Raw genomic sequence first — 16710 nt, forward strand, 5'->3', positions numbered from 1 at the left:
AATGTCAAGAATATTTTTTAAATGTCCATCACAATTTATCAAAGCCAAAGTTTATCTTTCCAAATGTCTTGTTTTGTCCGACCAACATTACAACCCCCAACCTCCAAAGTATTCAGTTGATAATTGTAGAAGACGAAGGACACCAACAAATAGTCACATTTGAGGAGGTAGAACCAGATCATTTTAGCATATATTTCTTAACCATATCAAAATTGTTGAAGATTAATTTTCTGTTGATCAATGAATAGATACATTGGCTTATAGTTTCAGCACAATTGTGTACTATCACTGATTTATGATATTAGCATTAGATTAACACTTGTTTTTGTTTGTCTTGCATTGTTAAAGTTAAGTTATATTGACATTTTACCAATACTACCTTGATAACATATTACTTATATACATTTTTCTATTTCATTATATTTTAATATTTGTATTCCCTTCATTTTGTTCAAATGTCATGCCAATAAAGCCCATTGAATTCATTCACTGCCATCGTGTGGAGGCTGATATAATTGCAGTAAAATATAACCTGGCTCTTGAGTAGATCTTCTAGTTTGAACCCCCAGTCTTTGGATACATTTTTTATTTAATCAAACTTTGATTACGTTTTTAGTTCTATTCATAATGGTGTTTTTAATGTTCTATTCGGGGATTGAAATTTGAACGGACACCGTTTACGACACCTCTCTCGAAGCTACGGCAGGACAAGGAGGGGAGCCGTAAAGCGTTGTGTTTTGGACTGGAGGAGGTCATTAGAAAGTGAGGAGTAGCTAAACACGGTCCGGTTCGCGAGGCATAGAGACACCTATAAATCTGATGCCGGTGTAAGATAAATACATTATTCAACAGCTCTATATAGTGTTTTAACCGCTGCGAGATGCTTCGTCTGATCCTGCGGCTCAGGCCGTCCTCTGGGCTCCGCTGTACCCGTGCCCTCCCGGCCGGGCCTTCTACGCCCAGCTCCCGCTCCGTGCCCGGAACCGGTTCTCTGAGGCGGCTTCACTGCGGAGCGGGGTCCCGGACCGTGTTTTTGGGGTCAGGCTCCAGCCATAGAGCGGTTCTGCTGCGGTGTCCTCTGCTGAAAGGAAGCTGTCATAGCCAGCGTTTCTACTGCCTGCCGCCTCACCAGAAGGTAACGTTACCGGACCCAACGGCTGTCAGCTTGCTATAGCACCAACGTTCACTTACTGCTAGCATGACCTCCCGAACTAGCATAATATGTATAGCGCTGTGATGTACCAAGCTCACTCTGTCACTGCTTTAAAGGTTCAAACCAGCTGCTGCACGAGTTTTAAACTGTAAAGTCAATTTTGCAAACACACTGTTTTCTTAGCTATACATTAATTAATTACATTAATTTAATAGGTCATTAGGTAGGTGACACCATTGGAAGTTGGTACATAGGCATTTGGCATTTGAGACATCACATGTAGGCATTAAGTGTGTCCCCATATCACAGTAAAATCACCATGGGTGCTGTCTTGTGTGTTATGCATTATAGTTTTGATTATTATTATTATTATTATTATTATTATTATTATTATTATTATTATTATTATTATACATACGTTATTCAATGTATTTGGTGCAGCAGAGCTGTTTTTTCTTGGTTTGATTGAATGGGCACCACTGGGGTTCCCAGTCCAAACACTAAGGGCTATTAAAAAAAAGAAAGCACTTTAATGTATTTCAGATTCCTCAGTTTTTCAAAATGCAACCCAAATCCAGTTTTGGCTTTAATTGTGAGTCTGGCCCACCAGCATGTAAACCGAACAAAACTGTTTTTTTTTTACCCCACATTATAATGCTGTAGATGTCATTTTGACCAGTGGCTTGTCTAGTGCTGATCCTCTCCATATGTCATTGTAATTTAATGCAGGTTTTGAGTATGTAGTGTCGTCACTTGGGGAAAGTGACAACATTAAAGTCAGTGTTCGTATTAAAAACACTTGATTTTTGAGTATGCTCTTGATGCAAAAACTAATTGAACGAACATCTTGCAGCTGGAAAATTGAAACAAATCGATTATGTAGATCTGTTTGGAAGCCCCTCTGCCATCCTAGATCTGTGTCTTTACAGGTAGCACTCTAGTTTATCTGCTATCAGATCAGATGTTATATGACCTTGAAAATTAATGCAAAAAAACCAACATATGATGAAATGCAGCTGCATGTGGGTCATTTATTGAGAAAGGGAATGAGGTAATGAAGATGTAGCAACTGTGGTTACAACACCTGATAGTTGCCAGTATGTGCTATGCCCTCTCATGAAGTGAGGATACTGTAAAGTTAAAAAAAAAAAAATTCATTCCTGAATTACATTTTCTTTGACATTTTCTTAGCAATCAGGTTAAATATGGTGCTTCTTAATGACTTATTAATTCTTGGAATTTGATTTGTGTTTATCAGGTGGAGCTTCCTGCACTGTCACCCACCATGCAGACAGGAACAATCGCTCGCTGGGAGAAGAAGGAGGGAGAAAAAATCGGCGAGGGCGAACTTATAGCGGAGGTTAGGAGCTGTGTGTGTGTGTTCTTATATTATTATAAGAAATTGTCACTGTGCACTTTTAAAAATGTTTCTATCTTTGTAGGTGGAGACTGACAAGGCCACTGTAGGTTTTGAGATGGTGGATGAGTGCTATCTCGCAAAGATCCTGGTTCCTGAAGGAACCAGAGATGTCAACATCGGAGCTGTAATCTGCATCACGGTTGACAGGTAAGTTTCTGTCATTTGACAATGTAAAATAAAGGCTGAAAACCAAGGTGACAAAGTGTTAACAGAGTAAAATAGGTGTCTGATTCAAATGAATCTGCAATAATGCTCTCCTAAATTTGAAACTATTGGATTCACAACTCTGCTGTCACTCCCTTATTGCTTTTTCAGTAGTTTCGCATAGCCTGTCAGCACTGTGAAAATGTATCTGGCTCTACATATTACCATTCTGCTATCGGGGTAAAAACACTCTGACTTGTTATTTATTTAAACCAATCACAATTGTCTTGGGCGGTGCTAAGCACAGGCTGCAGTAATGATTCCTTTGCAAAATAGATGGGAAGTGAAGGAGAATACAATGGCATGGTTTATAGCCACAGTCTACATCCGGAGAGTCATTCACTACTTTTACAGTGATGAATACGAGACAATCACCTTCAAATTGTTATTGTTATGTTCATTAATTTAGCTTAAACATAACGGCTGGTTTGATGTTTATAAACACTATATACTGGAAGTTTATACCAAGTTGTTGCTGCACAATTCAAGCTTTACACTTGAATTGTAATTCCTGTTAATTCTGAAGATTTCTTACACTTGGTTTTAAAAAAAAAAATCAGTGAATTTATATCTGTGTATTTATTTGTTACATTTTGTTTTACAGAGTTAGGAAAGCAATGTTTAAGTAAAGCCTGATGTTGCCTTACACATGAAACAATTATCTCAACATGTCGCACAGTCATTTAGTCTATATGTGCTTGTGCTTTTTTTAAATACATGTCTAATATTTGTGTGTATATTTTTCACTGCAGCCCTGACCTCATCGCAGCCTTTAAGGACGTGACGTTGGAGTCAATTCAAGCAGCCGGTTCTTCAACAGTCTCCTCCACTCCTCCTCCGGCTGCTCCTGGCAGCTCTTACCCAACCCACCTGAAGGTAGCCCTGTTCTTACATCAACAATTAAATACAGCCAGGTGTAGAGAAGTGTAGAGGATGTTTACAGTCACCGTAAGTTTTATCTGGGTTGTTGGTCTAATGGTCTGCATGTGACGAGATCATTCTACTACATGTTAGAGCAGCGCAGCAGGGTGGAGTTATTTGGTGACATTTTACGCTCCGATAGCTTTAAGGTTTTTCTCTGTGGAAAATCCTAAAATTTAAAACCACTTACCAACATTTACTATTTACTTAAATGTATTCCTTTTTATATTTGCTTTATCCCTGTAGACTTAGTCAGTTTTAAAGAAACCAAATAAAATAAAACTGCTGCTCTCTGATGGACTTAATATGTTTTCTTATTGAAGTTATGCTGTCAAGGTTTTTTATATTGACTCAAGACATGTCCGTCAACCAGAAATTCACATTTATTTATTTTGCATTCAGGACAAAACCATATTTGTATTAAGTTGTATTTCTTGATCAATGTGAGTAGTAATAGTTGTTATGGTGAGTCAGTGATGTGAACAGCAAAAAGACAATTTGTGGTAGGGAAAATATATGCAATTGTTTTGTGGTTGTTTGTGTTTGGAAGACTTTTTTCTCTCTCGCTGCATTGGATGTGTCTACCTGATGTCTCGCATGGCATGTCACATCCAGCTGTCCAGGTTGCCATGGCTGCTGAGAATAAAAACTAAATGTTATCAGTAGAAAACAGATTTATATTTGGGAAAGAAAGGTTTTTATAATTTATTCAGACAGAACATTATCAGAAGCTAAATGACCAGAGCCAGACTCAAACCTGGGGATGTTGCGGTTTCATAACTTCTCGTGTGTGTGTGTGTGTGTGTGTGTGTGTGTGTGTGTGTGTGTGTGTGTGTGTGTGTGTGTGTGTGTGTGTGTGTTACAGATCACACTTCCTGCCCTCTCTCCCACCATGACGATGGGAACAGTGCAGCGCTGGGAGAAGAAGGTGGGAGAGAAGCTGAGTGAAGGAGATTTGCTCGCTGAGATCGAGACTGACAAGGCGACTATCGGTAAGACCAAACTGACACTTCAGTCCTGACATATTTGCACTATAGTGTGTGCACTACATTACAGTGTTATTTAACATCTGGCAAAATCTTGTTTTCATTTTATCATGCCATGTGTCCCATATCGGAATCTATCACTGTAACAACTTTCTTGTATCCTGAATTACAGCCTGACCTTGCTCAACCTGTCATGTGTTTGTGTGTAGGCTTCGAGGTGCAGGAGGAGGGATATTTGGCCAAAATCATGGTGCCAGAGGGAACTCGGGATGTTCCCCTGGGAATGCCGCTCTGCATCATTGTGGAGAGAGAAAGTGACATTGCTGCCTTCAAGGATTATGTAGAGACCGGTGTGGCAGAGGTTTCCACACCACCTCCAGCTCCAGCACCTGCCCCAGTGAGACACGCATACAGCTTATACTTTCAAATATAAGTGAACATTGTACCCAAATACTCCCCAAAGAAATCCTGAATTTGGCATCTATTCAGATTTAAGATAGCTTTTACAGGTATTACTGATATGTAAGCATTAATGTTTATGTTCCAGGCTGCAGCTCCAGCTGCTGCAGCACCCAGACCTGCCCCTGCAGCTACTGCCCCAGCAGCACCCAGGAAGGGTCGTGTGTTTGCCAGCCCTCTCGCTAAGAAACTCGCTGCTGATAAAGGAATTGACCTGGCACAGGTCAGCGGTAAGTAACCAAGATGCAGGAAGTTGCTAAGATCTGTATCGCTAGAACATTAAGTATTTAAATGCAAAGCTAGAGAAAGCAATGTGAAATATCTTATATACTGTAAATTGTTTTCTGTTCAGGCTCTGGTCCTGATGGGCGCATCACCAGGAAAGATATTGACAGCTTTGTTCCACCAAAGGCTGCACCTGTAAGTGAAGCTCACACTTTATTCTGTATCCACAAGCAATGCACGTTTAATCCTGAGTAACTATATGTAACAACTTATGTATGTGCCTCAATGTTTTGTTGTAATTTATTTTAAATACAAATACAAAAAATGTTCCGTTGGCAGGCCGTAGCTGCTGCTCCCACTCCAGCTGCAGCTCCAGCTGCTGCAGCTGCTGCAGCTCCTGCTGCGCCGGCTGGGACCTTTACAGACATCCCTATCAGCAACATCCGCAAGGTGAGAGAAAACGCACACCTGACTTTCGGTGGTCCACTTCCTCTCCTGGTGTACTGTATGTGTACTGAGGGGCTTTCACAGTGTAGCTCTGTTCTCTCTGACATGTGCTTCCACATTTTGCCCTGGAGTCTAGAGCTGCAACGATAACTCGACAAACCGATTAGATCTACAGGAAAAACAATCGGCAACTATTTTGATAATTGATTCATCAAGAAAATAATCAGCAGATTAATCGATAATGACAATAATCGTTAGTTGCAGCCCTACTGAAGACAGACACTCACACATTTATCAACACATTAACTAACACACTTTATTCGTGTTCTTGATGAATGATAGTTGAAAGCTGAAGTGCACACATGCGTCTCTCCTGCAGGTCATCGCTCAGAGGTTGATGCAGTCCAAGCAAACGATCCCCCACTATTATCTGTCTGTAGATGTCAACATGGACCAAGTGACCGAGCTTCGGAAAGAACTCAATGCTGTGAGTTTGTGCTTTTAAAAAGTTCTGTAACAGAATGTCTGAAATAATTATTTCCTGTGTCTCTTAAACAACCTCGCCTTCTCTCTGCAGGAGGTGAAAGCCCAGAATATCAAGCTTAGTGTGAATGACTTCATCATCAAAGCCAGCGCTCTGGCCTGCCTCAAGGTTCCTGAGTGCAACTCCTCCTGGATGGACACGGTCATCCGCCAGTGAGTAAACGCACATAAACAGGAAATATGTTCTCTTGATTTCTAGATTTAATCTTTGGCTTGCAGGTATGACTTGGTCAAATTGCACAAACGTACCAACCATCAGTGGTGGAATGTAACTGAGTACATTTACTCAAGTACTAAGTACACATTTGAGGTACTTGAGTATTTCCCTTGCATACAAATTGATACTTATACTCCATTACATCTCAGAGGCAAATATTTGACTTTTTACTCCACTGTATTTGCCTGGCAACTTTAGTTAGATTGAAAATTATTCATACGCTTCCTGTTCAGTGAATTTATCTGAGAGACTGAAGGATTACTTGTATCTAGGTGTAATTGTATTTTATAAGCCATCCTGGATCTGCTGGAAAATGCATCGTCATAAAGATAAAAACTGGGCTGTGCTCATGAAAAGTTGGCGTTTAAGAGATGCGTGGTTCTCGCATGACAGCGACTCAACAAACATGATGATTTTATAGAATATAATGCATTGCTGAACATTAACGGTATATACAAGTTAAAATGAGCAAAACCTTAAACATCTACAGCAGTAAAATGCAACATACACATTAATGCAACATTAATATTAATCCAGAAACATCATGTATAATAGTAAAAGACTGACTGGAGAACATTTTACTGCACAATGAGTACTACCAACCTTTAGTACATTTTGATGATAATACTTACACTCTTAAGGTTGTTAAAATGCAGGGTTTTTGCTTGTAGTGTGTAAAAGTGTGTACTTTTTCCTTTTAAGTAAAGGAACTGCATACTTTTATTACCACTGAATTTAAGTATATGTTGATGCTAATACTTTCACACTTTTACTTAAGTTAGCTTTTAACAGTGTATTTTTACACAGTAGTACTGCTACCTTTACTCAAGTCAAAGATCTGGATACTTATTTCACCGCTGCCAACCATCCATCTTCATCAACCAAAGTCTTCTAATCTTGTCTACCTGTCTTAGTTATTTACTTCTTCATATTTTTGTCTGACATCAAAATGCATCTAAAATCAAACTTTAAATGATGTCACTCATATCAATGATAACACGGATGGATGCATCACTGTTACATCCATTAGTGACTTTACAGTGCAATTGTTCCACTCTCACTTATTTTAAATAAAAACTACAAAGGAGTGGGAAATATGGCAGTATTGTTAAATAAAAAAGAATACTCTGAACTTTGGTGTTAAATTGGTCTCTAAATGTGTAGTTGCACTATCGTGCCAGTAGGGGGCACCCAATAATTTTTTCCAACTCTTCTCAGTTTAGAAACAAAGTCACATTGACCAAATTTTTGTGCTGTCATCAGTATTTAAATCATTTATTTAAATGTTTCCAGGAATCATGTGGTGGACCTGAGTGTAGCAGTGAGCACAGCCAGCGGTCTCATCACGCCCATAGTGTTTAACGCCCACACCAAAGGACTGGTTGCCATCAGCTCCGACGTTTCTGCTCTCGCTGCCAAAGCGAGAGAAGGCAAACTGCAGCCACACGAGTTTCAGGTATAACACATCATCCAAATCTGTTGGTATGTGTAGTTTTTCATTTTCAGGAGTTTGTGGTGTGGGATGATTAGTTTGGTGCAGATTTAATCTGTCTAATGAACCAGCAAATTGAAACGTTCCTCTTTTTTTCCACCAGGGAGGTACATTCACAATCTCTAATTTGGGGATGTTTGGTGTCAAGAACTTCTCCGCCATAATCAACCCCCCTCAGGCCTGTATCCTCGCTGTCGGGGGCTCAGAAAAACGGCTGATGCCTGCTGATAACGAGAAAGGGTCAGTGTCATGACTACAATACTATATTAAGTTGGACATATGGCTTTTCAGAATTTGAATCTGATGCTGCGTGCGTTTGGGTTTTGCAGGTTCGACGTAGCCAGCATGATGTCTGTGACGCTTAGCTGTGACCACCGGGTGGTGGACGGGGCGGTCGGCGCACAGTGGCTCGCAGAGTTCCGCAAGTTCCTGGAGAAACCCGTCACCATGCTGTTGTAAAAGGACTGTACTGCAGTTAAACTGCAACAACAGGCAGAGCCTGTCACTGAAGTGATCTGATTGGTCTAAACCGGTCTGGATCCTCCTCTGATTGGCCGGCCTGCTACGAGGTCACTCCCAGTTACCCTTAAGGGGAAGAGGCAGAACTCACTCCGCTTACCTGTCTGTCTGTCTGTCTGTCTGTCTGTCTGTCTCTCTCACTCTCTTGCTCTCTCTCTCTCTCCTCTCCTCTCGCTCTCTCTCACTCATACTCTATTTATTGTGGCCCCATCTCATGAGAGACCAGAATTAGGTATAATTTATCCTAGAATAGAGCCGGTCATATGTGACTAAAACATTGATAATGTTTTACAAAGGGAAGTGTTACATGTCCAACCAGCGAGCATGTTTATCCTGAAGATTGTGTGTGTGTGTTTGTGTCTCAACACACTTAAATTTTGGATTTTGTGTGAATGTGATAAAGACCACGGGAAGTGCAGCTACCTGTGGGTTACAGCCTTTTAAATAAAGGGTTGTGATTTTGGAGGATGGGGCTTAATATAAGTTAACTTTGAGACATACTGAGTCCAGATCTCCACACACACACACACACACACACACACACACACACACAGAATTTAAATGTTTTCTGTGTTTTCTGTGGGTTGATGCGACAGTGTATATATTCTTCACTGTGATATGAACACAGTGCTGTATATATATATGTATATATGGTGGTGACCTGAGGCCTCATTATATAACTTGTACAGTCCTGAATTTAACACTCTTGAAAGAAGTACTGAACGGTTTTGCCAACTCTCTCTCTTCAGTGGGGATGTTTTATTTTTTAGTCTCAGAGTAAAACACTTACCATTTAAATATTCTGTATTTCATTGCTGAAACGCACAAAGCTGGTGTTCGATGTTATTTGAATAAATTGGAAGAAGTCAATCTTGTGCCATATGCTCTTTAGTTTGGGTTTTAATAACTTGATGTATCTTAAGAGCCCACATGAAAGTAGTTGGGAATATAAATGGTAACTACAGTGTGATCGCCCCAAAAAGATTTTGGAATAAAATAAAAAATATTTGTTTTAACTTTCAGTCTAAGAAACTGCTGACCTGCTTGGGTGGATTAGCGATACACCCATCCGACTTTTTCAGACCCGATACCAAATACTGATCCCAGCCCAGTGTTTAATAATAAGCTGTATGCCTCACTGCGTGGAAGTGACTGCTCATTCTCTTATGTGTAATGTGACTTCAGGCTTGACTTCGTAAAACAAATTGTAACAAATAAATACATAAATATACATTTACTGAATTGTTATTTATTATTCTAAATAATAAATCATACATATATCAGTATCGGTGCATCCCTAAAATGGATAAAGTAAAGATCTAAGCCTGCAGTCAACCTCCTCCATGTAAAACTTCCAAACTGTCCGTATTCATTAAAATGTCCTTGTTTTGTATTTGATCTGCAAAGTGAAGTGGTTCCATCATATCCTTTATATCAGCAACAAATACAATCACCAAAGTCACATGTATTGAGTTTAGAGAAAGATGACAGGAGTCCAAACAACAGACTTCACTGACATCACAGAATAAAAAGTCAAATTAGAAAACTTGAAAAGGTTCTTTTTTTTTAAGTTGAATCTTTAGGTGTTTTTAATTTTCAAAGATTATAATAGATAATTTCCATGATCCAACTCTAATACTAATCTGGTTCTATAAATAGCACAATTGGACAACTTCCTTATGTTCCCATATGGGGCTCACTAAATCTGCTTTATAGGTTCACTGGCTGGAATTTAGATTGGTGAAGAGCGCAAAACTGGAACATATTTGGATCTCTGGAGGACTCGGCAGGCAGATCGACTTATGTGGGTCATGAATAACTCATGCATTTTATGCAAATCCTTCAAAAAGCAGCCATGACAGTATTTTGTTTTGTCCATAAGTCACAATTTAGATGATGTCCTTATCACCAGAAGACTTGCCTCAAGTGTCAAAAAATTATATTTGATCATTTCCCTGCACCATTGACAACCTTGGATCTCTAACTGCCTTGAATCCATGAATCACTGTGAACAGATAAATGTAAAAAATGTTAAAGAACAAAAGCTGATTTAGGATTCTACAGGGTTGGTTGACACAAGCTGCAAATATAAGAAAAGTAAAAGTTTATTGGTGGTTTATTATCCACAAAACATTTCCAGGACATGTTTGCTACATTGAAGTACATTAAGTGAAAGGCAGGGCAGAAATTCTCAATTCATTATCATCAGTCATCAGATCTTTGATGTTGATATATTAATTTTTGTATTAATAAGTCCTCGTTGTAATATCTGTTAAAATAGTGAAACATACCTGTCATAAGACCAAGATGGTGAATTCACAGTGATTTAAAAGAGATCAAAGCTTTAGATCCTCGTGTTTGAGAAGTTGCAATCGGAATTTGTTTAGCAATGATATCTAACTTGATGAATTAAACTATTATAGAATTGTTTTTGGAGATACATTTTCTGTTAGTTTTCTTTTTTTGTCTCTTAATTATTTCAGCAATTCTTAAAGCAAATAGCTTTGGTAAAATTAAATAACACAACCTTCCTCTTGGAAAACTTGAATTCATAAGCAATAAAGTGCACTCTTATCTTATTTCATAATACTAGTTAATTCTGGATATTGCTGTGTACCTGACATCACTCAGCCACTCCTCTCTAGTTGTGCTACTGTTACATTACATTTTAACATTCCACAGAAGGACATTTTCATTATTTTATCACAAAAGTAAAATAATCCAAGACAATGTTGCAAAATGAATCCATGCCAACAAAAGATGGCCGCTCTGCATACCATACTGTATTTGACCCTGCAGCATTATGGGCAATATGTCTAATAATAGGTAATGTGTTCTATGGAGCAATTTACACTAACTAATTAGACTACAAGCTGACCCAGGATAACTCCCACCGCAGTCAGGTTAGGCATGTGCAGTTAATAGGACGTAATAAAAAATCCTTATCTGACAACTTTAGTGTATCGATCAGACCCTGAGAGGTGATGAGACCGAGAGAATAAAGTGAAAACAGAGGAGTTGGTTGCAGCGCTCAATAGATTAATCATGCATGCCTAGTTTTTTGGCCACCAGCTCGTACACAGGGGGAGAGAGGGCCGCCTCACAGTGAGTCCTCTCAGCGATGGGTTCTTCTGGAAGATGGATGCTCTGGACCCTGTGTGTGTGTTTCACCGCTCTGGAGAATGGTGAGTAGGCCTGTGTAATTTCTTGAGCTTTGACACTGATTCAAGAAGACAAGATGAGAAATATTGGTGATTTTATAAACACTGCTGTAGTTCCCTATCTTTGAGGGCTCTGCAACGTTTGTCTGTAATTCTTCACGTGGATTTTTGTAAAAAAAAAAAGAAAAGAAGAGAAAAGTTTAATATATAATTTTGTAATTCTGTAGAAATAGAAGAAGGAAGGACAGATCCTTTTAATTCAGTGTAGACCCGCAGTACTGAGATTATAGTGTTGAAATTAGATTCAGCTCTTTAGCATTTAGACAGATATGTTTGACTGTGAGGTTGCAGATTCTTTCGACATACATACTAAAAGTGTCTGTTGTAAAAAATTAACTATTTAAATACTTGTTGGAAATACTTGTTTTCCAACTAGCAACTTATTTCTTAATTATTACATTTTTAAAAAGCAGCCCTTTGTCTATATTGCACATTAGGGCTGTCAAGATATCAGATTTCCACTACACCATTATCATGGACAAAAGAATGATGATATTATCGCAATATTTATAGAAAATTAGAATTATATTAATAATGCTATCAGACAAATTCATCTTTCACTTTGTTTATTGTGTGTTTGGTCTCTTTTTTGGCAAATTAATTAAACTCAAAATACGAGTGTCGGGAGGTGAAGAGAGTCTGTAACCATAACTGTACAAACATGTACGAAAATAACATTTTAACATTACATCTGCCATCAATACAATGTCAACTCAAACAAAATCACTTGCAGAGAGCAGGAGACAGAGTTTGTTTATGAGACGATATTATCATATATGTATTATTATTATTATTATTATTATTATTATTATTATTATTATTATTATTATTATTATTATGATACTGTATAGTATCAATATTTCATTTTTTAAATATGTCCGTCATCTTCAATACCGGTATATCACGACACCCCTTGTTTTATATACAGTCTAGGTTTGTCTTATTGAGCGTCTTGATTTGAAACTGTCAGACTGTAGTTTTAGAAACTGGTGATCTCAATTGAGACAATGTCGTGAACTGACAGTATGTTCATGAACACGTCCCGGTGAAGTGGGTTGTTGTTCCACTCAGTCTGTGATGGGTTTGGCTCACCATCAAATCTGTCAAGTGTAATTAACAACCTAATATGCACGCTGAATTCCCACACACTCACAAAAGGCCCGGGGATGACAGAGAGGAGAGGGGGGGGCATTATTTCAGTAATGAAGGAGGAGGGGGAGGAGTGGTGTAGTCTGCACGTCAACAGGGAAACTAGGGAAGAGAAATTACTCATTAAATTAAATGTCTCCTGTATTATGTGACTGATATGACCTTTTTGTGTGTCCTCTCCCAACATATTAATCTACACAGTTGCGCTCAGGGTAACCATGAGGGAATCCAGTCTCAAGGTGGTTCAGGGGGATGCTGTCGTGCTGCCCTGCTCCTTCTTCACCTCCAGCCCCCTCTCCAGACTCAACGTCATCTGGACTCTGGCTCCCTTCTCCAGTCCTGACGCCCCAAAACAGGTCAGAATCAAACACCAACACACACTGCTGGGGTGGGCGATACTGCAAAATTGCATGAGCGAAGTGAGTGAGAGGAGCAGTGTTTGCACATGCACATGCACAACCACGGTGATTTAACGGGAGTTGTGTACTGAACGTAGAGAAGAAAAACTGAAACTTAAGTATCGATCTCATCACGCAAGTATTGATCAATACCGAAACCAACGTTGGCATCGATACATCGATATTTTAGATCGATCCGCCCACCACTACTGCAATGTGTTTTCTGAAAGTTGTTCGTCTTCTGCTTTTTATGTATTTTTTAAAATCACTTCTACAACTCGGACTTCACTGCAGGTGTTGGTCAAAGTAACACCATTTTGCTTGTGATGCAAACATCCACATAATGCCTTATAAGCCTGTCCATATTCGTTGGTCACTTTTGCATTCATACACATACTGATGGAAATACATGCCAGTTCACACTTTAACAGAACAGTTATCATCTCATGAGGTCACAAACACAATCCATTTTTCACAGTATATTAAGAATTTATCAACCCATAGATTTAGTTATTCTCTCTATACTTGAAAATAATACTATATACTATACTGAATATTAGTCACACATTTCTTTCATAAAATATAACGAAACACTCCATTAGCCTCAAATCCATCAAAGTAGTAATTTCATGTGAGAAAAAAGAAAGTCGATAGTCGAAGTCAATAAGTAGATAGAAAACAAATGAAACATTTAATAATGTATTAATTACATTTATTTATTTATTAAAAAACCTCCTGCCAGTATGAACGAATAGCTAGGCAGCTACACAATATATGAAAATGATCTGCCAGCTGTTCTCCACCTTCCCATCACACCTGTCTGTAGACTTTTTAATTTGAGGTTTATAAAATATCTGAATATAACAGAATTCTCTCCAAAGACCTGAAGTGGTGGAAGTACACAGTACAGTTCACAATGACACGGCCTGTGCATATTCTTATGGTCTGAAACTATTTATTAATGGCGGCTCTCACTTGCAGGTGATTGTGTACGACCATGGACAGGTGATTGAAGACCCCTCTCTCATTGGCAGGGTGGGTTTTACAGGTATGACCACTGAAACCATTTGATCTGAATTGTGATGTGATGTTTTTTAAAATTATTTTACTAGTAAAGGACAGTACTTAAAACAATTCTGTGTATTTTTATAATTTCATTTAAAAATGTTTTAAGGACAGAAAGAAACTTTCATGTCAACCATCTCCAGGTATTCCCTGGAGTGCAGACATCGTCCTTAATGACACTCGTGTATCAGATGCTGGTACTTACCGCTGCATGGTCAATAACCCACCAGAGACAGCAGATCCCGGCATAGGAGAGCTGGAGCTCAGCATTCTGGGTAAGTGTGCCACATATTGTCCAGATAAATGGCACTTACATATTTGAAGCAATCACTATTTAACATACTGTGAATTAGATTTTTAAAATCTTTTTTTCAGTCTGGTATTCATATTTGCTTATCTGCCATCTGTTGTGGATTTTGATCTCGCAAATAGAGTTAAGGTTAAGATAATCAAGTAGTTTTTAGTCATGCTAGCAGCGTGGCTCATTGGTCCACCACTTTGGTCCAGATTGAAATACTTCAACAACTATTTGATGGATTTCCATAAAATGTGGAACACACTGTCATGTTCCCCTCAGGATGCTTTATAATAACTTTGGTGATCCCATAACATTTTCTAGTCATTTAAAAAAATAAACAATCCAATACCTGCAAACCTAATGACATTCGCCCATGTGCACATGTTAGCGAGCTATGTTAGCGTTACATCAAAGCACCGCTGTGCCTAGCCTACTGTAAGTGCAGCCTCAAGGAGCCACTAGCATAGCTGTAGACCTTAGTCTTAGTCTTGTTAATACTTTGTTACTGTTATTTTGTTAACAGATATACTCCGAGAGAAATAATTCACAAAAACTCCAATTCTGAAACTGGCGAAATATTGGTAGTGGAAATAATAAATCTTATATTGCGATAGTCTTCTGCTATATTGAATAAATCATACAGTGGCTTCTAAGAAAGCAAATATAAAAAAAATACAAACATATGTTCAGGAGGGCAAATTAAATCTGAGTAATCCAGACCTTGATTGTTACAGCTCATTACTTACATTACTTCATATGGAGGAAAAAACACTGCAGACTATTACAGCCCATCTTTCAAGTTATTTCCCTTCCAAACGTCACTGACTTACTCACAGCATTCAAATCGACTTGTTTGGTAGACGCTTGCATCTTCATCCTTTTAGAAACTCATCCACTGATCACTTTTGTAGCTCCACCCTCGCTGCCCGTGTGCCAGTGGGATGGAGATATTGATATGGGAGGAAGTGTCACGCTGTCCTGCTCAGTGGCAGAGGGCATTCCCACCCCAGAGATCCGCTGGGATAAACTAAATCCAGAGGAAATCGCACTTCCCATCAACATGGACGGTCAGTGACACACACACACACACACACACACACACACACACACACACACACACACACACACACACACACACACACACACACACAGAATCAGAATCAACTTTGAGGTCATTATTTAAATTTTAAAGCCACTGAAGATATCAAGGATATAAAAAAATGTCAGAGAATTGTTTATAAATGGTACAAGACAACTTAACTTTGATTTACTTTAAGCTTATACTTTTCTTCATCTTCTCTTTTCAACACCATTAATGTGGCTCCCTCCCTCCTCCCTCAGGAGATCTGTCAGGCTCCGTCCAAATTGTCAATGTGTCATCTCAGACGTCCGGCCTGTATCGCTGCTCTGCCACTAACCTCCTGGGAACAGAGAACTGCTACGTCAACCTCTCAATCTACACCGGTAAGTGCCTCTTTATTTCACTCATATCCTCTCTGCCTTGTTTCACTGAGGGATTTTATTTTTAGTACGACTGTGTTGTCTTTCTCTGCAGCCCCAGACAGTCCCTCAGGCATACTGGAGGGTGTGCTGCTCACTTTGTCCATGAGCTTGGTGTTGCTGGCGCTGCTGGTGCTCGTGCTGTGGCTCCATCGCACGGGACAGGACGGGAGGTGGAGGAAGGGGAAGGAAGAGGAGGAGGAGGAGGAGTGTTACAATGAGATACGGTATACTCCGTCTCTGATGAAGCGCTCGTTCGTTTGATTTCTCAACATCCGCAGGAATTGAAAGGAAATGCTCCAACCCACAAACAAAAGACTTTCAGGAATCTTTATTTCATCTAGATCAGGGGTGTCAAACTCATTTTAGTTCAGGGGCCACATACAGCAAAATTTGATCTCAAGTGGGCCGGACCTGTAACATCACAGCATAATAACCTATAAATAACGACAACTCCAAATGTTTCCCTTCATGTTAGTGCAAGAAAGTCAAA

General features: G+C 39.2%; 2 protein-coding genes across 2 annotated transcripts; both read left to right on the forward strand.

Moving 5' to 3' along the window:
• The first annotated feature begins 707 nt into the window (after window positions 1–707).
• dlat (dihydrolipoamide S-acetyltransferase (E2 component of pyruvate dehydrogenase complex)) lies at window positions 708–9979 on the forward strand. Its single transcript, XM_029447661.1, has 14 exons — window positions 708–1135; window positions 2412–2513; window positions 2596–2720; window positions 3530–3653; window positions 4564–4690; window positions 4894–5081; window positions 5232–5373; window positions 5496–5563; window positions 5708–5818; window positions 6195–6302; window positions 6393–6511; window positions 7869–8031; window positions 8171–8307; window positions 8397–9979. The coding sequence occupies exons 1-14, from the start codon at window positions 881–883 to the stop codon at window positions 8524–8526; spliced, it is 1899 nt and encodes a 632-aa protein (XP_029303521.1). The 5' UTR covers window positions 708–880; the 3' UTR covers window positions 8527–9979.
• Window positions 9980–11707: 1728 nt separating this feature from the next.
• LOC115019274 (immunoglobulin superfamily member 11) lies at window positions 11708–16639 on the forward strand. The gene is made up of 7 exons (XM_029448754.1): window positions 11708–11771; window positions 13158–13312; window positions 14336–14402; window positions 14563–14694; window positions 15629–15784; window positions 16059–16181; window positions 16273–16639. The coding sequence occupies exons 1-7, from the start codon at window positions 11708–11710 to the stop codon at window positions 16479–16481; spliced, it is 906 nt and encodes a 301-aa protein (XP_029304614.1). The 3' UTR covers window positions 16482–16639.
• Window positions 16640–16710: the final 71 nt, after the last annotated feature.

Source organism: Cottoperca gobio, chromosome 14, assembly GCF_900634415.1.
Source record: "Cottoperca gobio chromosome 14, fCotGob3.1, whole genome shotgun sequence".
Taxonomy (NCBI): Eukaryota; Metazoa; Chordata; class Actinopteri; order Perciformes; family Bovichtidae; genus Cottoperca; species Cottoperca gobio.

What these genes read in the sequence shown, in the direction of transcription:
- dlat (XM_029447661.1), top strand. Translation starts at nt 881, where the DNA reads ATGCTTCGTCTGATCCTGCGGCTCAGGCCGTCCTCTGGGCTCCGCTGT. An exon ending in TTCGGAAAGAACTCAATGCT is followed by an intron (nt 6,303 to 6,392) that starts GTGAGTTTGTGC and finishes TTCTCTCTGCAG; the next exon opens with GAGGTGAAAGCCCAGAATAT. An exon ending in ATGGACACGGTCATCCGCCA is followed by an intron (nt 6,512 to 7,868) that starts GTGAGTAAACGC and finishes AAATGTTTCCAG; the next exon opens with GAATCATGTGGTGGACCTGA.
- LOC115019274 (XM_029448754.1), top strand. Translation starts at nt 11,708, where the DNA reads ATGGGTTCTTCTGGAAGATGGATGCTCTGGACCCTGTGTGTGTGTTTC. An exon ending in TGGCAGGGTGGGTTTTACAG is followed by an intron (nt 14,403 to 14,562) that starts GTATGACCACTG and finishes AACCATCTCCAG; the next exon opens with GTATTCCCTGGAGTGCAGAC. An exon ending in ACTTCCCATCAACATGGACG is followed by an intron (nt 15,785 to 16,058) that starts GTCAGTGACACA and finishes CTCCTCCCTCAG; the next exon opens with GAGATCTGTCAGGCTCCGTC.